The sequence below is a fragment of the Rhineura floridana genome, chromosome 7, assembly GCF_030035675.1.
Source record: "Rhineura floridana isolate rRhiFlo1 chromosome 7, rRhiFlo1.hap2, whole genome shotgun sequence".
Lineage (NCBI taxonomy): Eukaryota > Metazoa > Chordata > Lepidosauria > Squamata > Rhineuridae > Rhineura > Rhineura floridana.
Window position 1 is genome coordinate 133,618,948 of NC_084486.1, and position 26,533 is coordinate 133,645,480.

The window sequence follows — 26,533 nt, forward strand, 5'->3', positions numbered from 1 at the left end:
AGCTGTTCTTTGCTCTATATCTAGCCCAGGGACGGGAAACCTTTTTGGAGCCAAGAGCCAGCGCAAAGCTACCAGGAGCAGCATTCAGTAGTGGGCAGACCCAGATCCTAAAATGTGTGGGGTCAGGTAGCCCTTGGTTGGCCTAATGTAGAGGTGAGGATCCTTTGGCACTCCAGCCATTGCTGAACTACAACTCCCAACATCCCTGGCCATTGACAGTGCTTGCTGGGGCTGATGCGAGTTGTAGTTCTGCAACATCTGCAGGATCAAAGGTTCCCCACCCCATTTTCTCAAAGCAAATTTTTCCTGACTTTTGGCAACCCTTTCTGATTTTTAATCAAAAAGATGTGGTAAAAGTGGTAAATACTTAGAGCTCTGTTCAACTAACTTTTTGCACTAGCACTAGAGTTAGTGCTAGCACAACAGGGTTTCCCCCCTTTCCTTCCCCCGCACACACCCCATGCTGTCCCCAAATCTGCTCTGAAGGGATGGGTGAACCCCTAAAACAGATTTAGGGGGCTCATGGGTGGGAGGAGATTGTTCTGTTCGGTATGGAGAAATCCTTGCACTGACTGAACAATTACATTAGAGCTACACTGAATACAATCCTTACAGTCTAATTCAGAAGAGAATGAAGTTGTTTTCAAAAAGAAGGAGTTGATAACGTCTTTTAAGGGGAGGTTGGTTTTATATCTATCTATCTATCTATCTATCTATCTATCTATCTATCTATCTATCTATCTATCTATCTATCTATCTATCTATCTATCTATCTATCTATCTATCTATCTATCTATCTATCTATCTATCTATCTATCTATCTCTCCCAGTCTGTATTTGCATTGGTTTTGTTTTTCATTGTTAAATTGGTTTGAGATATTTCATGGGAAGCAATTCATCAATGAAAAGGAATAAACAAATTGTCATTTTACTGAGCATTTATAAAGCATTTTTTGAATGTTTAAACCACTTCACATATATTATCTCACTAACTTGCACTTATTCCACAGTTGGAAGAGACACCTCTTCTGGTGTTTCCCATATAATGTGCCTGACAACGTGTCCTTCGTTGAGTCCTCAGTGCTTCATGGTGCAGGCCTATGGGATCTCTGGGGTGGGTTAGGTTTTATACTGTATCAGTGTAGGATGGTTTTTTAGATGATATGATATTAATACTGTGATTGTTATGAATATGTTGATATTGTATTTTATATTGTGTACGTCGCCCAGAGTGTCCGTTAAGTTGGACAGATGGGCGACTAATAAATAAAATTTTATTATTATTATTAACTTTTATTATTATAGACATGAGCATCACTCTTGCCTGTAACACTCCACAGCAAAACTGAATTAAGGACATCTTTGGTGTTTCCTAGCTGCGCTGATTCCTCTCCCACTGTGACCCTTGACCCAGTGCCCTAATTCTCTGCTGAGACTGGACTGGACTGGCAAAAGCAGCCTGTGATCTTTGGGTTTCCACTGCCAATGCTTGTCTCAAGAATGCTGGCACCATTGTTTATTACTCCCTGCCATGGCAGCCTTAAAAGAATAGGACCCTGCAGGTTGTTGAGCAATGACATCTCTAGAAAGAGTACGTCTGGAAGTGGAGGGGGGGGCAGAGTTTGGCTTCTCTCACACACGTAAGAGAGATTTAGGCACGGGAGGAGCAGCTTTTGTAACACACAACACCTCCATTTTGAGGTGGTACAGTCCTGGGAGATGCCGGTAGAGAGCCAGTGTGGTGTAGTGGTCAGACTGAGCATAGGGAACTATTTGGCCCTCCAGATGTTGCTGAAGTACCGCTCCCATCAGCTTCAGCAAGCATGGGCAATGCACAGGGATGATGGGAGTGGTAGTTCAGCAACATCTGGAGAGCCGAAGATTCCCCAAACCTGGGTTGGACTAGGACCCGGGAAAGCAGGGTTCAAATCCTTACTCAGGCGTGAAGCTCACTGAGTGACCTTGAGCCAGTCACTATCTCTCAGACTAGCCTACATGAGGATACGTCCCTGTGAGGATACAATGGAATGGGGGAGACCACTTTGAGCAGCAAATTGAAATCACAAAGGTCCTTGCAGTAGCTTGCTGAGTTCCCCTGATTGAGAGAGACTTATGAGGGAATTCAGATGAACCCCTTGTATGTTAAAAGCACATTGTAAGAAAGCCATGCAGGTTGGCCCCACCCATTAATGCACCCACTGGGCATGTCCCACACCGGTCATGCATTTGGTTACCATGAGAAAGGGCCCTGCATGCTGGCACCAGGGGGATCAGGAGCCCTTGCCATATAAGGAATCCCTATGTACAAATGTTGGTAGGCATGTGGTGCCCCTTCTTATAACCAGTAGGGGGATGGTCAGTGGGTGTGATTGTAGGTGTAGGATTAGTCCATGTAGCCCAGGAGTGGGGCACCTTTGGGCCTCCAGATGTTGCTGAACTACAACTTCCATCAGCCCCGGGTACCATTCTCATCAGCCCCAGCAAGACCAATGTCCAGGGATGATGGGAGTGGTAGTTCGGCAACATCTGGAGGCCCAAAGGTGCCCCACACCTGATGTAGCTCCACAGCCCCCTCATACATGCTTTAAGCATCAACTGAATATCCCTTAAGTAAGCCATTTCTATCCATAATGCAAAGGAGCAGATGGTCACCTGAATCTGATTAACAAATGCTTACAACAGTGGCTGCTGTCACAAATGATCACACTTTCATGAAGGACAATTAAAATCTGATTACCAATCCACCAGTTTAATGAATTAACCCATAAATTGATTTGCTATGAATGCATGGTGTACTGTCCCTATTTTCAGAACTAACAAGTAATTGAAAGTGGCCTTTATATTTGATACTGAAATATCAGCAGACAATAGTAAACTTCAGACTGATGTTGATTAATTCCTTCTACATTACTATCATCAGTTTCATATCAGTTCAATTCAGTATTACCACAAAGGGAAATGTGTAAATGTTTTATTTATTACATATTTACTACACCCTGCCTTCAGTGAGCTCCAGGAGGTATACCTGATCTGCCCTTTTATCTTCATAATAACCCTGTGAGGTAGGTTAGATTGAGAGATAAATGACCAGCCTAAGGTTACCTAGGACAAGTTAATGTATAAGGCTAATAACTGCTACTAATCATGATGGTTATTTGCAGTGGTGGCTGTTGCTCATTAGGACTGGTGGGATGGGAGGCAGGGAGGCCAAGAGTAGGTGGAGCCAGAGCAAAAGGCTTACAACAAGCCTTTTAAGTAGAGACCTTATCCCAGTCTGTGTCTCTGTTGGAATTGCTTTTTAATATATATTTATACCTTCTTTTTAAAAAAATGTTTTTAAATATGTTTTGTTTTAATGTTTGTAATGGTTGTTTTGTTTTAATATATTTTAAAGTCTGTTTTTATGATGTTTTAAAGTGTTTTTAGTGCTGTTGTTTGCCTACTGGGAGACAGATTATAGAAATCTAATAAATAAATAAATAAATGGCAGGCAAAGCCAAATTATTTTGGTTTTGTCCCCATCTCCTCCCCATTTAGTTCTGCAAGGGCAACACTGGGACCGAGCAGGAGGAAGTTGTCAGCCAGAGCTGCCCCCTAGGCTGGTTGTAAGTAAGAAGAGAGGCAGGTGGGGCCTGGATGGGGGCAGAGCGAGGGTAGTAAGGTAGTGCCTCATTAGGTGTAATGGACAAGCCTCCACTGGTTATAAGCAACCTCTAGGATCAGCGGTGGCATGACTCTGAGTACCAGTCACTTGGCAAACCAAGTGGTAGAGGAACTGTTGCCCTAATATCCTGCCTGTGAAATTCCCATAGGCATCTTGTTGGTCACTGAGGGGAAAAGGATTATATATATTTGGTATATGTATACCAAATAAGAGCAGGGCTTTTCTTGATTTCTTAGATATAACAATCTCAGTCTAGTAAACAATGGTTTATTTGGCTGGAAATGAGTCTTGTGCCCACATACTTCCTCTTCCCTCCTTTCTCTCATATGCCATATTTCAGTACTTCCAGGGTTTCTTAAACTGCAGTATCCTCTTTCATCCCAACTGGCAGACTGTGGTTTAATTTTGGACTGCAGACCAGGATACAAAATTGAAAGCCAGTGGGAAAAAGGAGTGTACAGGAACAAGTCTCAGTCCAATAAACCGTAAAGTTATTTGATTGAGATCAATACCTTCAATCTGGGCCCTGGAAAGTTTTCACAAAATAGTGATCAAGATTTCAGATCTCTGGAATTCTTATAAACTAACATAAAGTAGAGTATTGGAGAACTTAAAGCTTGCTTGCTAGTTTGTGAAATTATGTGGTCTTTACAACTGTATTTTACAATTATAGATTTTATTGCTGTTAGCCCTCTGGGCATCAAGGACACTATTAGCTTTGCGGAGGATGCATGCAGAAAGGTGGAATATAAATCTAAAATAAATCCATTGGAGTTGTTATTAAAAAAAGTATCAGCCCAGTTTGGCTTTTGGAGTTCTTTTAAAATGGAACAGCACAGCTATCTACAACTCTGGCTGAGGTGGAATTCAAATCCAGATTTCCCTCTTCTAAACCCAACATTGCAAGCCTCTGAGGAAGAAACTGTGGCCCTTCAAATGTTGTTGGATGTCAGCTCCTGTCAGTCCCAGCCAGCATGGCCAATGAGAATTGTAGTCCAACAACATCCAGAGGGCCACAGGTTCCCCTCATCATGGCACCTCCTCCCAGAATAGTGACTATTATTTTCCTGCTTTTCATCTCCATATTTAACTATTCAAATAATGTGATTAGGTGTACAAGATTATACAGAGCTATTAAAGGGAAATACATAATATCAGTAGCAAAAGGCATAGTGGGGCAGCAGCACCCACCTGACCTCCCAAAACCTGAACTGCTGCTGTATACTGGGAGGGAGGGAGGCATGTGCACCATGCTAACCTCCCTGTCGCCTTACTGCTCCTTCCTTCCTAGTAAGCAGGAGCAGCTCAGCTGTTGGGAGGTCATGTGAGCACTGCCACCCCACCCCACCATCTGCTACAGTAGAATCTCATAACTCTGCTGGCCATGATGGGGAGACTTCAGGCAGACAGTTCAGCCTGAGAAGATGAGAGAGAAAGGTCAAATATCTTCCCCCAACACAGTAGAAACCATATCCAGAACTCATACGTTAGGAGAGCTGAGACTGAGATGGAAAAGATTCCATCTATACTACAAACCAATATCAATTTTATACCTCTGAAACTGCCATTCTTCTGCCGTTGGGATGCTTCCCAACAGAATCCTGGCAACCGGAGATTTTTGAGTGGCTGAGAATTCTTTGCCCCCTCCATCATAGAACAATAGTTTCCAGGGTTCCACAAGAAGAGGGGATGATTGTGCATGTCCCAGCTGTCTTATTTACAAGGAATAGCCCCCAGGTCCTTTTTTTAAAAATGAGATTTGGGGATGTTGTTTTAAAAAATGTGAATGGGTTATTTCTCTAGATTTTGGCTCCCTCCTTGGAACTCTAGAAGTCTCTCCCCCTCTCCCCAAAATTAGGTATTTCTAAGATCCTTTTGAGACTATAGCTTTTCCAAGGTGGCTTGTGGGAATAACCAATATACAATTCCATTAGGAACAAACACTAAATCATACAATTTCAGTCACAATAAAACAACCAGTTCATAAAATTCAATAAAACTCATGCCATATAAGCCTTTGCTCATTTACTCAGAAGTAATCCCTGTTGCGTTCGACAGGGCTTACTCCCAGAGAAGTCTGCATGAGACACACACAGGTGCTATTCCAAGATGGCAGACCATCAAAACTGTTAGAGGTGACCCCCTGCACTGTTCCCCATGATATAGGTGTCCTAATGGATGGCCAAGTCACAAGAGACAGGACCGGCCAAAGAGATTTTGTTGCCTGAGATGGAGTTGCAAGTTGTAACAAATCAATGTGCATAATAGTACTCAATGCCAGTCCAGTTATTTCAGCACCTGAGGCAGAAAATCCCACAGGCAGTCATAATGTAATGAATGCAAGGAGAGAGAGAAACACTTGCTGCCTTTTAATGGCATTCATTTCAGAATCAGCTACCTGAGGCAGATGCCTCGTTCTGCCTAATGAGAGGACCAACCAACATTGCTTCTCCACAGAATTTTACGCTTGCCACTGAGAGAAAGGAAGAACATGTTGGATATTCCACAAAATGAAGGAACATTTGAGATTTGGGGCTCGTCTCTGCATTAAAGTTTATTTTGCTCACTCTTTGCTTTCCTTCTGCATACATGGTACATACACAACCCCCCCATTTATACTCTCCCTATCCATTAGGCATCATTCCACGTACACATTCATGCACTATTCTCATTCTGCTTAGTCACTCAAAATAAGAAAACCATCCCTCTTCAAAACACTCTGTGTGTAATGGGTGGATGACATAATGTATGTGACAGACTTGGCTTGGGGAAAGTTTGGCTTTTCCACTAGAATGACAAATAACGATTTGAGGTAGAGGAAAGAAAGGCTTTAACCACACTTTGTGGACTGCCTCCTATCCAGCAGTGCTTGAGGACTTGATCTAGGACCAGCTAACACCCCGATGGATGGCTATTAGTTATAATGGTTATATACAGGGGTGTAGACATCTGGGGTCGTGGAGGGTCACAGACCCTTACTTTTTTGGGAGCAGGGCCCCAGCCAGGTCCCTATGTATGAGCCAATCAGCATGAAGGGGTAACATGTTAGCCACTGAGAAGAGTCCTTGTCCTTTTGTGCTGATTGGAGCCAATCAGAGTGAAAGGAGGTCAGTCAGTCACTGAGAAGACTCTTCTCAGTAACTAACATAGCCTTCCCTTTCATGCTGATTGGCTCCTAGGGACATTTGTTGTAGTGGAGTGTGGACTTGGAGATGACAGGGAGAGCAAGGGAGACAAGGGAGAGTGGAAAGGGGGCCATGGCTATGAGGGGGCATGGTGTGACTATCAAGAAGGGACCCTGCACTTCTAAATTTGCTACTACACTACTGGTCATATATTATCTCCAGTGTCAGAACCAGCATGGATTTCAGTACTAGTTGCTGGGGAACAATGGCAGGAGATTGCTACTTTATTTTATTTATTTATTACATCTATATCCCACCTTTCCTCCAAGGAGTTCAAGGTGGCTTACATAAATCTCCCCTCTCCACTAATGGCCCTCATGTCCTGTTTGTGGGCTTCTCATAGGCTGGCCACTGTGGGAAACAGGTTGCTGTCCTAGATAGGCCTGTGGTGTGATAGCAGAGCTCTCTTCTAATGTTCAGTCCATGCTTTCCCTATGGAGGCAGGTGGGGTCCAATTTATTTATTTATGTGTTTATGATCCGCACTTTCATAAGAATATATCAAGGCGGAATATGACATATTAAAAATAAAACCAGTAAAAACTGCCATAAAACATCCTTAAAATACAAATAAATACTGATAGGTTAAAAAGAAAAAAAATCAAACCGCAGAGGCCTGTCTAAACAATGTAGATTTCCAAAGATGTCTGAAAGAAGAGAGAGGTGATCCCTGCCAAATCTCTACCGGCAGGGAGTTCCACAGGGCAGGGCCTGCCACACTAAAGGCTTGGTCTCTGGTGAAGGCAAACTGAACCTCAGCAGTGTGGGGAAACCACCAAAAGTGCTCCATCAGAAGATCTTAGTGACCGAGGTGTAGCATAAAGAATCAGCCAGTCCTTAAGGTACTTTGGGCCCAAGTTGTTTAGGGCTTTGTGAATTAACACAAGTATCTTGAACCAGGCCTGGTAGCAAATCGGCAACCAGTGTAGCTCTCTCAAAAAGGGAGCAACATGTTGCCAGTAATCTGCTCCTGTGACCAGTCTAGCCACAGCATTCAGCAGTAGTTGAAGCCTCCAGACCAGATAAAGGGTAGCCCCGCATAAAGCGTGTTACAGTAATCCATACTGAACACAGCAGGGGCAGTCAATGTGGTGCCCTTCAGATATTGCTTGACTCCAACTCCCATCAGCCCCAGCCAGCATGGTCAATAGTTAATGGGATGATAGCAACCTTTAGAGTGCACTCCATTGGCTGCCTCTGGAATACAGTGTTTCTCCACCCACAACAGCTATCCAAGGAACAGTCAAACACATGCAGAGTGAAAGCCCGTTTGTGCAATGACAGCCAGGATGCAGTGAAACACACAGAGACCTCTTGGATGGGGAACACAGTGGCAATCAACAAGATGGCATTTTTGATCAATTGCCCAGGATCAATTGTATCACAATTTCCCAAGGTGCCACAGTCTTGGAACTCATTGCAAGCCATATTTTTAATGGTTTGGGTTTGTACCTTTGCCATAGGTGCATACCTCAGGAATAGTCAAAAGAGAAAAAATTATATTGTGTACTTCAAAACTAGGGGGCAAACTATATATTGACTGCCCCAATAGGTTATAATGGTGCCAGGTGAGCGACTGACACCTGTAAAAGTTCAGAGGGGATTGCCGAATCTGTCAATCAGCTGAAAGCTGATTACAGGGAGTCCTAAAAATGGAGCATTTTCCTCTCTGCAGAGAAAGCTATTTGTATACGAAATTCTTCCTCTAACACTTTGAATGCAAACACCTTCCTCTGGAAAGAAAAAAAGCTCTCTTTAAAAACAGAGCATCCCCCCCCCCCGATAGCAGTTTGTATTAGTGTGTTTCCTCCAGCACTTTCAACACAGGCTGCATTGCCCTCAGAGGAGGGTGTGATGTTCCTATATTAATGTATATATGGTAAGTGTTGGTTGTTTAGAAGATACATGGTAAGTGGAGTGAAAGAGGAGGGGGAGTGAATGGGCAGTAGAATGCTAGATGATTGGCTGAGTGTTTAAAATGGCTGAACGTATAAAAGGAAGAGTGAGAGTGGAATCTGGGGGGAGAAGAGAAAGAGTGGGTTGTTTGTGGGTTTGAGAGAGTGGTTTACCAGGAGAGAGTGGAGAAGGAGGGGGGTGGAGTTCGGATTAGTATTGAGTAAAACCATATGCTTATGTGCCTTAAGAAGAAATCTTGTTAATCTTGTTAGCTTTGTTATCTTTAATAAATACTTAATTTGGTTTACCAAAGGCCTGATCCTTGGCTGGGGTTTCACAGACCTGAAGGGAGGGTAAGGTAATGACCAAGGCTGAAGGGAAACTGTAACAAATGGTGGCAGCGGTGAAGAGAATAACAATACCAGTATTCAGAGTCTCTGGGAATACTAGTATTAGGACGTGACTGGTGGTTGCCTAGTAGGGGGATCTGTTGAGATCTGTGCTAGAGCGGGGAGAGAAACAATAAAAAAGGACAGTCCGGACTGGTGGAGTCCCTGGTGGTGCCTAGTGACAGGCAGTAGCCACGCGCAGGTAGGAACCTGACAGGGAGAGCCAGGGAAGGGCGTCACAGGTGGTGGCAGTGGCGGTGGGATACGGACAACAGAGAATCCAGATACGAACCAAAGAGAATCCCAAAGACACGTGGTGACAAAGGAGACTACGTCACAGGTGTTGGCTGTAGCAGTGAGATACGAATACTAGAGAATCCCTAACAGTGGTGTGGCAAACAGAAATAGCAAAACAAGATTTCTTGTGAGAGTGACTGGCAAAGAGTGTGTGAACTCAAACACCATGGCTGAATACATAAAAATGAAAAGAGAGGAGCTGGTGGAGAAGTGCATAACATTCAATTTACCTCACGAGGGTAAAGGGGTAGATGAATTGAGGGTAGCACTTATAGGATTTGCTACTGCCCAGCAAAAACAACCTGTCAGAGAAGAGACCCCAGAAGGATACTTAAGCAATCCCGCTTATATAGAGTACTTGAGAGAGAAGTTAAGATGGGAGGCTGAGGAAAAAGACAAGCAGAGGGAGTTGGAAACTGAGAAGTTGAAGATGGAAACTGAGAGAATGAGAATGGGGTTTGAGGAGAGGGAGAAGCAACGAGCAGTGGATGCCGAATTACAAGTAGAAAAGTTAAAATTTGAAGGAGAGAAGTTTCATTCTGATGAAACAAGAAAGGACAGAGATGGAGCAAAAATAAAAATTACTCCAAAGGACTTTGCTGTCTATGAGCCTGGTCAAGATCCTCAAATTTACCTCAGCACCTTTGAAAAAGCAGCTCAGTTGTGGGGGCTACCTGAAGATAAATACATGCAGTATTTATCAAACCTGATCAAAGGGGAATTGGCAGAGGTATACCAATATTTCCCCTCAGACAGGCCCATCACCTATGCTGAATTCAAAGAAGCAGTGTTTAAAAGATTCAGACTGGGGCCTGATCATTTTAGAAAGCTTTTCAGAAACTGCTAGATACAGACAGGGAGGTCTTTCGTGGAGCTGGGGGCAAAACTGATGGACATATTTGGGAAATGGCTGACAAGTGCAAAAGCTCAGTCTGTGGAGGAGATGAAAAACCTCATGATATTGGATCAATTATACCATCAGTTACCACCAGAAATAAGGCTCCTGGTCAAAGACCGTTCCCCTACATCGGTGCAGGAGGCCGCAGAGATGGCGGATCACTTCACCTCCAACAGAACTGGCTGGGTGGGGAAAACATCAAGAGATTTTAAACCCAGACCATATAACGCTGGCAGAAGGGATGTGGTACCACAGCGAGTGAGTCCTCCAGTAAAATCTGAAGGGCACAGGACACCCCAGAGTGGATCTGTGTACCCTAAAAGTGAGGAGAAATTATGCTACAAATGTGGTAGACCGGGGCACCTACGTTTTCAATGTGAGGTTGCCAACCCCATTAGTAATCCTGCTCAGACAAGGGCAGTGAAAACAGAGCCCAAGGCTTTAGAAACAGCGAAAAAGGTTCAGTTCTGCCAGATAAACTGGACAGAAGTAACAGACCTTGATTCAAGTCTGAGAGAGGAAGTGAGTGTACAAGGGGCAAATTATTGGGCATTGCTTGATACTGGTGCCGCTCAGACATTACTGAGGCCAGATTTAATAAAATCTGAGGTAATATTACCTCAGGAAACTGTGACTATCCAAGGAGTGAGGGGTCAACCAGAAAGTTTGCCTGTGGCCCTGGTGGAAATGACTTGGAGAGGCCGAGAGGGCCGATATAAAGTAGGCATTAATGCCCAGCAACAAGAACCAGTAATACTGGGAAGAGATGTAATGGGAGCCCAAGGAAAGATCTATGTAGTGACCAGACAGCAAATTGGCAGAGAAAAAGAAGCCATATTAAGGGGGGCTGAAACAAACAGGGTGGAATCTGTTAACCAGCCTCAGGTCACCATAGCAACCACTAGCAGGCCTGCTGAAGGAGACAAACTGTATCAAGTGGTCTCTGATAAGAAAGAAGCAGAGCAATTCAGGAAAGAGCTGCATAAAGATATAAGTTTGAAGCAGATAAAGGAACAAGCTCTGACCCAACAGATTCCTTTCACTGACAAACTGAGGAATCAAGTTGTGTGTGAGAATGGGATTTTATATAGACTGTGGATGCCCGCTGAGAGAAAGGATGAATGTGAACCAGTGAAGCAATTGATAGTACCTAGCAAATACAGAACCAGATTGCTAGAGGTAGCCCACGATGTCCCATGTTTGTTTGTTTGTTGTCTGTTGTCTGTTGTTGTGTGAATGAGATTGAGTGGATGTGTGTGTGTCTTTGTGTTTATGTTGTTTAAGTGTTTTGTTGTGTTAGTTTTATTCTAAGATGTGCCTGGGAGAACATACCTCAGGTTTAGCAAGGAGTTTTTCGGGGGCCCCAATTAACGTTGTGACGGGTAATGGGAGGTACGGTGTTGGGAGGAGAACGTGCCAGGTAAGGGGAACTCGTCCCTGACAAGTCGTGTCTGTGCCTTGTTCCGGTTCTCCTCATACCCACAGGATTGTTGGTTGTACTGTCAGCCAGCTCTCGGATCTCCAGGTGCTGCTTTTAAATGCTAGGTCGGTCGTTAATAAAACCCCCCTTATCCACGATTTGATTGTGGAAAAGGGCGCTGACCTTGCGTGCATTACCGAGACCTGGGTGGGTGAGGAGGGAGGAGTTGCTTTTTCCCAGCTTTGCCCACCTGGGTATTCGGTGCAGCACTGTGGTAGATCTGAGGGCCGGGGAGGCGGGGTTGCTGTGGTCTATTGGAGTTTTTTCTCTCTCACCAAGCACCCTGTCCAGTCGGTGACTGGTTTGGAGTGTCTTCCTACTTGGGCCATGGAGACAGATTGGGAATACTGTTGGTGTACCGCCCACCTTGCTGCCCAACGGCTTCCCTAGCTGAGCTGATGGAGATAGTCTCGGAGGTATTGTTGAGGTCCCCCAGACTGGTGGTACTGGGAGATATCAACATTCATGCCGAGGCTGTCTTGTTCGGGGCGGCTCAGGACTTCATGGCCTCCATGACAACCATGGGGCTGTCTCAAGTTGTTACTGGCCCTACGCATGTATCAGGACATACTCTTGATTTGATCTTCGCCACTGGTCATGGAGATGGTGATCTGAGGGTGGGGTATTTTTCATCTACCCCATTGTCATGGACAGATCACCGCTTGCTGAGCTTTAGACTCACGACAGCCCTTTCCCTCTGCAGAGGTGGGGGACCTATTAAGTTGGTTCGCTCCCGGAGGCTTATGGATCCTGTTGCTTTCCAGAGTGCTCTGGGAGTTTTTCCGGCCGATAGTACTGGCGCTCCTGTTGAGGCCATGGTCGACCTGTGGAATACGGAGATGATCCGGGCGATTGACATGATTGCCCCCGCGCGCCCCCTTCAGTGCAGAACTCAAACAGCACCATGGTATACCCCGGAGCTGAGAGTGATGAAGCAAGAAAGAAGGAGGCTAGAGTGCAGGTGGAGGCGAACTCCTGATGGATGCAGTCATTCTTTGGTGAGTGCCTCCACTAAGGCGTATGTAAAAGCGGTTAGGGCGGCAAAAAAGTCTTACTTAGCTGCCACCATTAGATCATCTCTTTGCCGCCCAGCGGAGCTTTTTAGGGTGGTACGAGGGCTCTTACATTCTGCCCCTCATGACACTAAAGAAACATCAGAAGCCCGCTGCAACGAATTTGCGGAACACTTCCAAGACAGGATTGCTTGCATCCGTCAGGACTTAGACTCTGATGTTATTACAGATGATTCCATTGGAGTGTCCAGAGCGCGGTCTTGTCCTCCATTGTTGGATGAATTTCAGTTGGTGCAGCTTGAGGAAGTGGACAAGGTGCTTGGAATGGTGCGGGCGACCACGTCCGCCCTGGATCCTTGCCCATCTTGGCTGGTGAAGGCCGGCAGGGCTGTAACCACCGGCTGGGCCAAAGAGGTGATAAATGCCTCCTTGAGAGAGGGAGTAGTCCCTGGTAGTCTCAAGGAGGCAGTAGTGAGACCTCTTTTGAAGAAACCTTCTTTGGACCCAGATGTTTTGAACAACTACAGGCCGGTGGCGAATGTCCCTTTTTTGGGCAAGGTCTTGGAACGGGTGGTCGCCGGCCAGCTCCAGGCGCTTTTGGATGAAACCGATTATCCGGATCCGTTTCAATCTGGTTTTAGGCCCGGTTTTGGCACCGAAACAGCCTTGGTCACCCTGTATGATGACCTTTGTCGGGAGAGGGACAGGGGGAGTGTGACTCTGTTGATTCTCCTTGATCTCTCAGCGGCGTTTGATACCATCGACCATGGTATCCTTCTGGGGAGGCTCGCGGAGTTGGGAGTTGGGGGCACTGCTTGGCAGTGGCTCTGCTCCTACTTAGCGGATCGTCGCCAGAAGGTAGTGCTTGGGGAACATTGCTCGACACCCTGGACTCTCCATTGTGGAGTCCCTCAGGGGTCGGTCTTGTCCCCCATGCTTTTTCACATCTACATGCAGCCTCTGGGTGCTGTCATCAGGAGTTTTGGAGTGCGTTGCCATCAGTACGCTGATGACACGCAACTCTACTTCTCCTTTTCACCTTCTTCAGGTGAGTCTGTTGATGTGCTGAACCATTGCCTGACCGCGATAATGGACTGGATGAGAGCTAATAAACTGAAACTCAATCCAGACAAGACTGAGACACTGTTGGTGAGCTCTTTACCTGCCCAGATGGTGGATGTTCAGCCTGTTCTAGATGGGGTTACACTCCCCTTGAAGGAACAGGTTCGTAGTTTGGGGGTCCTTTTTGACCCTTCCTTGTCGCTTGAGGCTCAAGTGGCCTCGGTGGCGCAGAATGCGTTTTACCATCTTCGCTTAGTAGCCCAACTACGCCCCTATCTGGACAGTGACGATCTCGCCTCTGTTGTTCACGCTCTGGTAACTTCTAGATTGGACTACTGTAATGCGCTCTACGTAGGGCTGCCCTTGAAGACCGTTTGGAAACTTCAGCTAGTGCAAAACGCGGCAGCCAGGTTGTTGACGGGGACCCATTGGTCCGCGCATATAACACCTGTCCTGGCCCGCTTGCACTGGCTACCTATTTGTTTCCGAGCCAGATTCAAGGTGCTGGTTTTGACCTATAAAGCCTTACACGGTGTGGGACCGCAATATCTGATGGAACGCCTCTCCCGCTATGAACCTACCCGTTCACTTCGTTCAGTATCTAAGGCCCTCCTCCGGGTACCAACCCATCAGGATGCCCGGAGGATTGTTATTAGATCCAGGGCCTTTTCTGTGGTGGCCGCCGAACTATGGAACAGCTTACCTGAGGAGATACGCCTGGTGCCTACGGTACTTTCTTTTAGGCGCCAGGTTAAGACCTGGTTATACTCCCAGGCATTTTAACATTCATGTTTTATATTCAATGTTTTTTACTCTACCTTGTTGTGACCTTGTATGTTTTATTGTAACTTTGTATTTTAACTCTGCTGTTCACCGCCCAGAGAGCTATTCGCTATGGGCGGTCTATAAATAAAATAAAACAAATAAATAAATAAATGTGCAGGACATCTGGGAATAAAAAAGACCAAGAGGAGATTGGCAGCACACTATTATTGGCCAAACATCTCCAAAGATGTAAAACAACATTGTCTATCTTGTGGAATATGCCAAAAGGTGGGAAAAAGTGGAGTAAAGACTAAGGCACCCTTAAAGCCCCTTCCTATAATTGGACAACCCTTTTATAGAGTGGGAATAGATTTGGTGGGCCCTTTTTCCAAACCCACAAGGCATGGCAAGAAATATCTATTGGTGGTGGTGGATTTTGCCACTAGGTACCCAGACGCAGAAGCACTAAGATCTGTAGAAGCCCCTGTAGTGGCAGAGGCTTTATTAAAAATCTTTATGAGGCTGGGTTTCCCTCATGAAGTGCTGACAGATCAAGGCAGTGTATTCATGGGAGAAGTGATGCAATGTATGTGGAAATGTTGTGGTCTAAAACATCTAAAGACCACTACTTACCATCCCTCCACTAATGGGTTAACAGAGAGATTCAATGGCGTTTTGAAGGGCATGATAAGAAGCTATGTTCAAGATCACCCACAAGACTGGGATGAACGTTTGGGATGCTTCGTATTTGCATACAGAGAAGTCCCTCAGGAGTCAACAGGCTTCTCACCCTTTGAACTCATGTTCACTAGAAAAGTGAGGGGACCTTTGGAACTATTAAAAAATTCATGGGAAGGAACCCTGGGAGAGTACAAAACATCTGTAGTAGATTTTGTATTGGAATTCAGCAATAAATTAACATCAATGATGGAGGTGGTGGAAAAGAATTTGAGTCAAGCACAGGAGAAGCAACGTTACTGGTATGACAGAACAGCCACAGAACATGTGTATGATGTGGGAGATATGGTTATGGCATTCATACCCAGGAAACATGACAAATTACAGGCTAACTGGGAAGGACCATATACCATCAGAGAAAGGCTTGACGCAGTGATGTATGTAATCACCACAGACCAATTAAACAAAAGCAAAGTGGTTCATGTAAATATGTTGAAGCCTTACCATACCAGGGATGTACAGGTGTTGCAAGTTACCTTATTCCCTGAGGGAAGTGGGCCTGAACTTCCAGATTTGGTCCAGGAAAACAAAGACAAAGGAGGGGTAGATCAAGTGGAATGGTCAGAGGAGGTGAAGGAGGAAGTAAAAGAAGAGATTCTGAGAGTTTTGAAAACCTATAGGAATCTCTTTAGCAACAAACCTGGCCGAACCAGTATAGTTATACATTCCATTGATACTGGAGATCATGCCCCAATCAGATCTGTTCCGTACCGTGTGAATGGGAAAGTTTTGAATGAGATCAAAAAGGAGGTGGAAGATATGCTGGAATTAGGAGTGATCAGGGAATCCATCAGTCCCTGGGCCTCAAGTATTGTCCTGGTTCCGACAAAAGATGGAACGACAAGGTTTTGCATTGATTGACGGCAAATCAATAAAATTACTGTCCAAGATGCGTATCCTATGCCTAGGGTAGACGCAATGTTAGAGTTATTGGGGGCAGCAACCATTATCTCTACACTAGATCTCTGTAAAGGATTTTGCCAAATGGAACTAGACGAGCAATCCAGAGCCAAAACTGCCTTCAGTACACCAGATGGGTTATATGAGTTTGTGACCTTACCCATGGGACTAAGGAACTCACCAAGTTCATTTCAGAGGCTAATCAATACTGTGTTGCGAGGCATGTCAGATTTTGCAGTGGCCTATATCGAGGACGTGGCCATTTTTAGCAAGTCGGTGCCTGAGCATGTCCAACACCTGACAACAGTATTGGAGGCCTTAAGAAAAGCAGGCCTCACAATAAAAGCTAAGAAATGCCAGTTTGGACTAAAGGAAGTAATCTATTTAGGACATAAGGTGGGGAGTGGGAAAATCACCCCCTTATGGAGCAAGGTGGAGGCAATACAAGCGTGGCCGATCCCCTTAACCAAAAAACAAGTAAGGGCATTTCTGGGTGTGGCTGGTTTTTATAGGAAGTTTGTGAGAAATTTTGGGGAAATAGCAACCCCCTTGCATGAATTAACTAAGAAGAAGTGTTCTGAGCGTGTGGTATGGACGGATGAATGTCAGAAGGCTTTTGATCTACTGAAGCAAGCCTTGTGCCAAGGACCCATATTAATAGCACCAGACTATGAGAAACCATTCATCGTGGCTACAGATGCGTCGGACCTGGCGCTGGGAGTCGGCTTGCTACAGGAGAGAGAAGGCACCAGACATCCAGTGGCGTACCTGAGTCGCAAGCTGACGCCGAGGGAGAAAAACTATTCGTCGGTCCAGAAGGAGTGCCTAGCGGTCGTGTGGGGACTGAACAAGTTGCGCCCATACGTGTGGGGACGAAGATTCACAGTGACTACGGATCATCGGGCCTTGTTATGGTTGCAGACTATGAAAAACCATAACACTATGCTACAGAGGTGGTCCTGGGCCCTACAGGACTATCAAGTGGACTTTCAGTTCATAAAAGGCAAGGACAATGTACTGGCCGATGGACTTTCCAGGCAAGTGGCTGGGACTGCAGTGACGTGACCAGACGGAGGAACAAAGAAAGACATTTTCCCCATAGAGACTTTTATTTGTTAACGCGACGTATAAATCCTGGAAGAGGAATAATACTCTGCCGTTGTTTTAAGGGGGGGGGAAATGTGATGTTCCTATATTAATGTATATATGGTAAGTGTTGGTTGTTTAGAAGATACATGGTAAGTGGAGTGAAAGAGGAGGGGGACTGAATGGGCAGTAGAATGCTAGATGATTGGCTGAGTGTTTAAAATGGCTGAACGTATAAAAGGAAGAGTGAGAGTGGAATCTGGGGGGAGAAGAGAAAGAGTGGGTTGTTTGGTGGGTTTGAGAGAGTGGTTTACCAGGAGAGAGTGGAGAAGGAGGGGGGTGGAGTTCGGATTAGTATTGAGTAAAACCATATGCTTATGTGCCTTAAGAAGAAATCTTGTTAATCTTGTTAGCTTTGTTATCTTTAATAAATACTTAATTTGGTTTACCAAAGGCCTGATCCTTGGCTGGGGTTTCACAGACCAGAAGGGAGGGTAAGGTAATGACCAAGGCTGAAGGGAAACTGTAACAAACGGTGGCAGCGGTGAAGAGAATAACAATACCAGTATTCAGAGTCTCTGGGAATACTAGTATTAGGACGTGACTGGTGGTTGCCTAGTAGGGGGATCTGTTGAGATCTGTGCTACAGCGGGGAGAGAAACAATAAAAAAGGACAGTCCGGACTGGTGGAGTCCCTGGTGGTGCCTAGTGACAGGCAGTAGCCACGCACAGGTAGGAACCTGACAGGGAGAGCCAGGGAAGGGCGTCACAGAGGGCAACAAGGATGAGACTGGACACAAAGCCCTTTGATGAGAGACTGAAAGAACTGGGCATGTTTAGCCTTGAGAAAAGAAGACTGAAGGGAGACACAATAGCACTCTTCATTAGTACTTGAAAGGTTGTCACACAGAGGAGGGCCAGGATCTTTTCTCAATCATCCCAGAGTGCAGGACACGGAATAATGGGCTCAAGTTACAGGAAGTCAGAGTTTGGCTGAACATCGGGAAAAACTTCCTGTTACAGCTTTATTTACTTTATTACGGTCAAAGACCAGCATAACCCAGTATACAATATAAAAATAAGTACATTATACCCAGAAATTGCAATACAATATATACATACTCCTACTACACAAGCTCTGATTAAAACTAAATCCCATTACTAAAAATTAATGTGTTAGCAAGTATTTCCGGTGTTTAATGGCCGCAGCGCAAAAGCTCGTCACTTTAGATGAGACTCGGGGATCTTTGTCTGCTAAAAGATATTTTGTATAGAATGCAGCATCCCTACGTGGGATTTTTCGTAAAATAGGGGTAATAAACGAATGTCTAAGGTCGTAATAAAAAGAACATTCTAATAAAACATGGCTCATGGACTCAATAACACCTGCATCACAGGGGCAGAGACTTTCTGCAACTGGAATTTTTTGACATCTGCCCTCAGATGGCAAAACATTATGCTTGGCCAGTGTAAATGCTTTCCTAATCCTGGTGGTGTCGAGAGAAGCCAGGTAGTACGCAGGGGTAAAAGGCTTTGTGTAGAGATTAAAACCAGGATTGGAACGAACAAGAGACAAGTGGTTTTGAAATTCCATGTCTAATATTCTCTGAGTAATGGTCAACTTCACTTGGGGGAAGCCTGTCGACAGAAGAAAAGAGGTGGAAAAGCCTAAACTTGAAAGTTTAATGGCTAAGGATTTCTTCCACTTTGAGTGGAAGGCATCAGATAGGACAAGAGGGTCCAAACCGACTGCGAGAAACATTAGTTTTAGCCAGTACTTGAACTTAAGGATCCAAATACGAGCCTCAATCGAAGGAAGCCCGGCTTCCAGGCGTAAGATGGTATTAGGGACGCAAAGAGGAGTGCCCAGTATATTCCTAAGGAACTTGGTTTGGATGGTTTCGAAAGAAGTGTATTTGCCATAAACAAGTCTGAGCACCATATAATAGTTGGGAAATGACTTTGGTGGTAAATACCTGTATGGCGGATGGCACATATTGTCCACCTTTCGTATAATAAAAGGAGAGGAGAGCCTTGGTGCTCCTCTGAGCATTGGCCAAGGCGCTTTTTGCCTGTAGATGCCACGTTTTGGAAGAGTGTACGGTTATCCCCAGATATCTATATGAGGGTATTTGTTCTAGAGTGGTCTCATTTAGCCACCACCAATGTTTTACCCTCTTCCTAGAGAACACAACAACCTTGGATTTATCATGGTTAATAACCAACGACTCCTTATTACAATAGCTGGCCAGAGCTCTAAGCAGACATTGAAGACCAGTGCTAGTAAGGGATACAAGTACTGCGTCGTCGGCGTAGAGGAGAATAGATATAGGCCTATTTGAGAGAGTAAGATAACGCGAGGGGACCTCCGCCAGGCTTCTGATTAAGGAGTTAATGTAAAGATTAAAGAATGTAGGGGCTAAAATAGAGCCCTGTTTGACTCCCTTAAAAGTGGTGATGGGCCTAGTCAAGCTGCCAGCACTATTGGATCTTATACGAACTTGGGTGTTCTGATATAAACAGTGTATGAGTGCTAAATAGACGTCTGTCAATATTAGCAGACTCCAGTTTAGCCCAGAGCCTGTCTCTTGGTATGAGATCAAAAGCAGACTTAAAGTCGATAAAGGCTGCATATAAAGCCCCCCCGGGTTATTAGTATATTTTTCTATAAGATGTTGGAGGACAAGAACGTGATCAATCGTTGATCGATTCGCTCTAAATCCGGCTTGTTCTTCTTCCAAAATATTTTCCTGTTCAAGCTACCTTTGTAGTTTTATAAGTAGGTGTCTTGCATATAGCTTGCTGACAAGATTCAGCAAGCTAATGGGCCTGTAATTGACTGCCTTTTTTAAAAACGGGGATGATAATAGCAAGGCCCCAGTCCTCAGGAATACGGGGTGTTTGATCGATGCTCGTGAATACAGCTGCCAGGATCGGAGCCCACCACTCTGGGTCAGATTTAAATGCTTCAGAGGGGATATTATCAGGCCCTGGGGCTTTACCTGGCTTCAAGTTAGCAATTAAGGAGGTGACTTCCTGTTAGAGCGGTACAACAATGGAACCAATTACCCGGGGAGGTGATGGGCTCTCCAACACTGGAGGCATTCAAGAGGCAGCTGGACAGTATGCTTTAAGTTGGATTCCTACATTGAGCAGGGGGTTGGACTCCATGGCCTTTTAGGCCCCTTCCAGTTCTACTGCTCTATGATTTTATGATTCTATGTGGAAAGACCAACATAATTGCTGTTACAAAACCAAAACAAACCCTTTTTTGTATTAAAGGCCATTTCTTCCAGCCCTCTCAGCTGCACTAGAGAGTTCCCCTTGGCTGCACTTTGAGAGTTTCCTTAGTGCAGCTAATCCCAGCTGATTGTTGAGGCTTTGGCTGTGCACGGCTCTCTTCAAGCACAATTAGCGGATCCTCAGTGCTTGCAGAGAGTCCTGCACTGTGCTTTGAAGTCCCAACAATCGGCTGATACTCAGGACTTCAAAGCGTCTTATGAAGAGCTTTGGGAGCACCACTGGTCAGCTGATTGATGGTACTAGCAACCCCCTTTCTGCCCCATCCTGATTTTACCTGCCCCACTCCTGACAACAGGTGTAGGGAAGGTGATTGTGGCTTGACCAAAATGGCCTGGTGGGTCAAGTGGAGAGCCCTGTGATTCAGAGTTTCTCCATACCTTCAAGACAGCTATGACTGAAATTGACTGATGCAGTGGTGCTGGGAGAGATCTTGCTCAGAGGGGATTAAGATCAGGAAAATTACATTGAGGCAAGCGTAAAAGACCCCCTCTGCCCCTGCTTAAGTCAGATTCTGAACACCTGATAGTTACTTTGGAGTAAAAATAAAAAAGTCTGAAGATCCAGTCATGACTCTAACACAGAGCTGGGGACCCTGTGGTTCCTCCAGATGCTATTGGACCACAACCCCCATTAGCCTTAGCCAGCACAGCCAATGGTCAGGGACAATGGGAGCTACAGTCAAACAACATCTGGAGGGCCACAGGTTCCCCATCCTTACATCATGGCATCTCGTCCCACAACAGTGACTATTAGTGTCCTGTTTTCCAACTCCATATTTCATCATTCCAACAATGTGAGTATATGTACAAGATTGTACAGAGGTTATAAAGGGAAATACATATCTTCAGCAGTGGACGGCAAGGTAGTAGGAGCAGTGCTCACAGGGTCGCTAGGCACTTTTGCCTTCGTGGGCCGCTTCCTCCATAATAATATCAATATTAAAAATTATTTTTGATATAACTTTAAATACTTAAACATTTTATTTTATTTTTCTGTTTTAGGCAAAATTTAATAGATTTTCATGGACCCTAAAAATTTCATTTTTTTCTGATGTGAGAAAAAAATTAAAAGTATCGTGGGCCCTAGGCACTGTGCCTACTGTGCCTAATGGATAAGTTGGCCCTGAGTGCTCACCAATCTGCCCCATAGCTGAGTTGCTGCTGCTTACTGGGGGACAGCAGGGAGCTTGTCATGGTGCAAATGCACTGGCAGGCCAATTCGGCCTTCCTGCTGTGCGCATACACCTATGCCAACCTCTCTGTCCCCTCACTACTCCCTCCTTCCCAGTAAGCAGGAGCGATTCAGCTGTTGGGAGGTCATGTGAGCACTGCCACCCCACCATCAGCTACAGTAGACTCTCATAACTCTGCTGGCCATCATGAGGAGACTTCAGGCAGACAGTTCAGCCTGAGAAGATGAGAGAGAAAGGTCAAATATCTTCCCCCAACACAGTAGAAACCATATCCAGAACTCATACGTTAGGAGAGTTGAGACTGAAATGGAAAAGGTTCTATCTATACTACAAACCAATATCATTTTTATACCTCTGAAACTGCCATTCTTCTGCAGTTTGGATGCTTTCCAACAGAATCCTGGCAACTGGAGATTGCTGAGTGGCTGAGAATTCTCTGCCCCCTCCATCATAGAACAATCCTTTCCAGGATTCTACAAGAAGAGGGGATGATTGTGCATGTCCCAACTGTCTTATTCACAAGGAATATCCCCCCAGTTCACTTTTTAAGAAATGAGATTTGGGGATGCTTCTAAAAAAATGTAAAAAAGGTTCTTTCTCCAGATTTTGGTTCCTTCATAGAGCTCTAGAATTCTCTCCCTCTGCAGCCAACCCCCACAGGTGTTTCTAAGCTTATTTCAAGAACATAGCCTTCCCAAGGCAGTTTATGTGAATAACCAATGTACAATTCCATTAAGAAGAAACACTAAAACATACAATTGCAATTTGCAAACATACAGTTCCAATCACAATAAAACAACCAGTTCATAACATTAAATAAACCTCATGTAGTGCAAGCCTATGCACATTTACGTATAAGTAATCCCCAGTGTGTTTAATGGGGCCTTCTCCCACACAAGGCTGCAGAGGATTGCAGCCTTAGTATGGGTGTAGTAATCTTTACTCATTTACAGAAATACAGACTGGTCAGATATTACCAGGGTGCAGAAGCAAGTTCACAGACAGGTCCAGATGAAAAGAATCAGCCCCTGAAATACCATCTCCACTCCCTGCTCGCAACCAGCTTCTGCTCAAGAAGCTTCTTAGCAACTTCACAAATCAAAATGAAGTTCACTTTACAAACGCACACTCACACAAACACACATGCACGCACACCACATGCTATGTCTTGAGGTGCTTTCCTAGACAGCAGACCATCAAACCTGCTGGAGATAACCTCCTGCACTAAACCCCGTGATATAGGTATCCTTATGGATGACCAAGCTGCAACACACAGGACTGGGCCAAGACATTTCCCCCCCCTGAGATGTAGTTGCAATTTGTGACCCCACCACAATCTTGGAAATAATTGCCAGCCATATTTCTAATGGCCTGGGTTTGTACCTTAAGTTTTGACATACTTTTGAACCTCGAGAACAGTCAAAAGAGAAAAAGTAAATTGTGTGAACCAGCCCTAAAGGTGAAACTATATGGTACCTCCATCCTCCACCCTGTGGCCAACTCTGACAACTGGATGGGACCATCCACCTACCAATCACCTGATGCTTCAATAACACCAAATGACTGACATCTGTTAAAGTTCAAACTAGGTTGCTGTAACTTCCAAAGTTACAGCAACCTCCTTTGAAGATCTGCTTTCAGAGCTGATCAGCTAATTGGCGCTGGAAATGTGCCTTCAAAGAGGCTCCCTGTAACAAACAATCAGCTGATTGTCAGTCACAGGGAGCCTCTGAATATTCTGCAGAGAGGGAAATGCTCCTACAAGCAGAGCATTTTCCTCTCTGCAGAGAAAGCAGTTTGTATTCAGAGTTCTTTCTCTAATGCTTTGGATTCAAACTGTGTCCTCTGGAAAGAAAGAAGATGCTCTGTTTAAAAATGGAGCATTCCCCCTCCTGTCAGAAAGTTTGTTTTTAAAGTGCTGGAGGAAGCACTTTGAATTCAACACACTTTCTCCAGCCTGCATCCAAAAGTGAACTGCCTAGTGCAGCCAATTCCAGCTGATTGTTGGGGCTTTGGCTGTGCAGGTCTCTCTTCAAACACCCACAATCAGCTGATCCTCAGTGCTTGCAGAGAGCCCTCTGCTGCGCTTTGAAGCTCTGACAATCAGCAGTGACTGATTAATATTGGGAAAATGGCACTAAGGCAAGTGTACAAGACTCCCTCTGCCCCTGCTCAAGTCAGATTCTGAGCACCTGAAGCTACTTCAAAGTAAACATAAAAATTACTGGAGATTTAGTTATGGCTCTAACACAGCTGGGGAACCTCTGGCCCTCCATATGTTTTCTATTTTTATTTATTTAACAAAATTTATAGTCTGCTTGATTGTAAATAGAACCTCTAAGCAGTTGATGAAAAATAAAGCAATCATTAAAACGGTAATAAAACAGAGTTAATAACAGGTGTTTAAAAACATAAGAATATAATTAAAAGCAACAGTTAAGCTAAAAATAGATTAAAACAAATGTCAACTTGCCTGAACAAAAATGTTTTTAATAGGCACCACAAAGAGTACAGCAAAGATGACTGCCTGATGTCCATAGGCAGGGAGTTCCAAAGTGTGGGTGATGCTATGCTACTACAAAAATACTCTGTGGCACCTGTCACAGTGCCAATTCTGCAGACTGAAGCGGTCAAGTGGGCATATAGTGGGGTAAGGCAATCCCTTGAGTTATTGGACTACAACTCCCATCAACCCCATCTAGGACAACCAATGGTCAGAGATGATGGGAGCTGTAGTCCAACATCTTTGGGAGAGCCAAAGTTAACTCAGCCCTGCCCTAACATGTAATTTGGGGCTACCTGAGTGAAATCAGTGAATCTCACTTCCAGTACTCAAGTTTTGGATCTAGGCTGAACGCTCTTGATCGAAAAGGATATATTAAATTAAACCCAAAAATCAAACATGGACTGGGCTGTTAAGATTACTAGTTTGAGTTTGATACAAAATGGAAATGTTCAACATGTTGCTGACTAGATTGACCAAACAAATGTCACATTTCATTTTTGCTGAAGGAAGGAAATGTGTAAAGCATGCAGAATTGGGTTTGGTGGGAATGTTCACGCCAGTGTCAAGCAAAAGGAAACAAAGGAGGCTTGATAAGCGTCAAATTCACTGGAGGCACCCTTTGGGTAAAATCTATTGACATCATGATTTATCCACAAGAGATTCAAAACAAGGGGGTGTCCTTCATAGACACAAGGCAATAAATGATTCCCCTTATTCTATAGATCTCATTCTTGGAGACAAAAACAGAAATTCCTCACCATACCTTTTAGTCTCCTCATAATTACAAAATGACATTTCCCCTCTCTTCCCTGTTTCCATTAACTGGCATAATCTCCATCAATAATGAAAAGAGTCCTCCCCTCATTCAGATATTAGACCTGAATCCAAGTCTGGCAGTCTGGCAAGGTATCTTAGGAACATTGGACACTGCCTTATGCTGAGTCCATCTAGCTCAGTAATGTCTACACTGACTGACAGCAGTTCTCCAGGATATTAGGCTCTCCCAGGCTTACCTGGAGATGCCGGGGATTGAACCTGGGACCTTCTGGATGCTAGGCAGGTGCTCTAGCACTGAGCTACAACCCCTTCCCCAATCTTGAAATCAGTTTTACCTTCATAATTCCAGTTTTCACGTTCTTCCCCATCGTCTTGGTCTTCCCCGATTGATCCAGGCAGCCAAAAAAAGCTTATCGTCACTTGTCAAAAGAAATGTGTTCAACAGAGCGGTCCTTTCGCATTGACTGAGCCTGTTACCTAGAGAACTGGAGAGGCATAGTCATTCCTAGGATGTTTATAACTCCTCAGGAGAAGGAGGAGCAGTAGGTGAGAGACAATGTGAGGAGAGCTTATTTGTGGCTAGGGAGGCCAGAATTAACAAAGTTGAATGTTAATGAAAAACCAAGCACTCAGCAGCGTTTACCCGACTGTTTAAATAGGAAAAGTGCAAAGGCCAAAGGGGCATGTACATTGATAAGCCCACCAAAATGGGCTGAAATTCTCGCTGGGAGTGTATCACATTTTGGACATTCACACAGAGATTCTTTTGCTGGCACGATGACCTAAGGAAGGAGAGAGGCAAAGCAATTCCCTGCATGTCTCTTCACAATGAAAATCCCAAGTGGCTAAGGACAGCAACTATAAATAAAAATGCATGTAACATGATCAATCAGTTACAACCTAAACTGGCAGGAGCATAGAGGTGCTTCGAACAGAAAAGATTTTGCAGGATAGGGGAGAATCAGGAAAGAGGGGAGCAGGCGAACATCCTAGGGAAGAGAGTTCCACATTAACAAGTTGATAATTGTTTAATCCAAACTTCTGTGCTATGCAAGCTTTTTAGATTACACAAAACTCTTAATCAGACTGAAAGGATTACACCTGCATTTGTAGCTAAGAATGGGTTACCGCAATGTTTTGCCCAACAAGTAGAAAAAGCAAGTGTAATCTTACACAAAGAGATATTAGTCCAACACGTTATTAACTCGGTATTTCAGCAGTTTTTGGCTCTATGGCCTGAAACAATATATATACTCAGGAGTAATAAAGAATATTTCTCTTAGGTTGAAATCCATGCAGACTGGAGCTGATGGGAGTTGTAGTCCAAAACATCTGGACAGCACTAGGTTGGGAAAGTCTGCTGCTAGACACACTTGACTGGAA

General features: G+C 44.6%; 1 protein-coding gene across 2 annotated transcripts in view; it reads right to left on the reverse strand.

Annotated features, from left to right (window-relative positions):
* SLC2A2 (solute carrier family 2 member 2) overlaps positions 1 to 26,517 on the reverse strand; it is a 53,897-nt gene extending 27,380 nt beyond the window's left edge. The window contains exons 1-2 of one of the 2 annotated variants that reach the window (XM_061637312.1): positions 26,324 to 26,517; positions 25,486 to 25,635 (exon numbers count right to left, since the gene is read on the reverse strand). In XM_061637312.1, coding sequence (XP_061493296.1) covers positions 25,486 to 25,518 — 33 coding nt within the window. In that variant the 5' untranslated portion in view covers positions 25,519 to 25,635; positions 26,324 to 26,517. Of the gene's footprint in view, positions 1 to 25,485; positions 25,906 to 26,323 lie in introns of those variants that run through there. The other variant, XM_061637311.1, reaches the window with a different exon arrangement.
* Between the last annotated feature and the right edge of the window lie 16 nt (positions 26,518 to 26,533).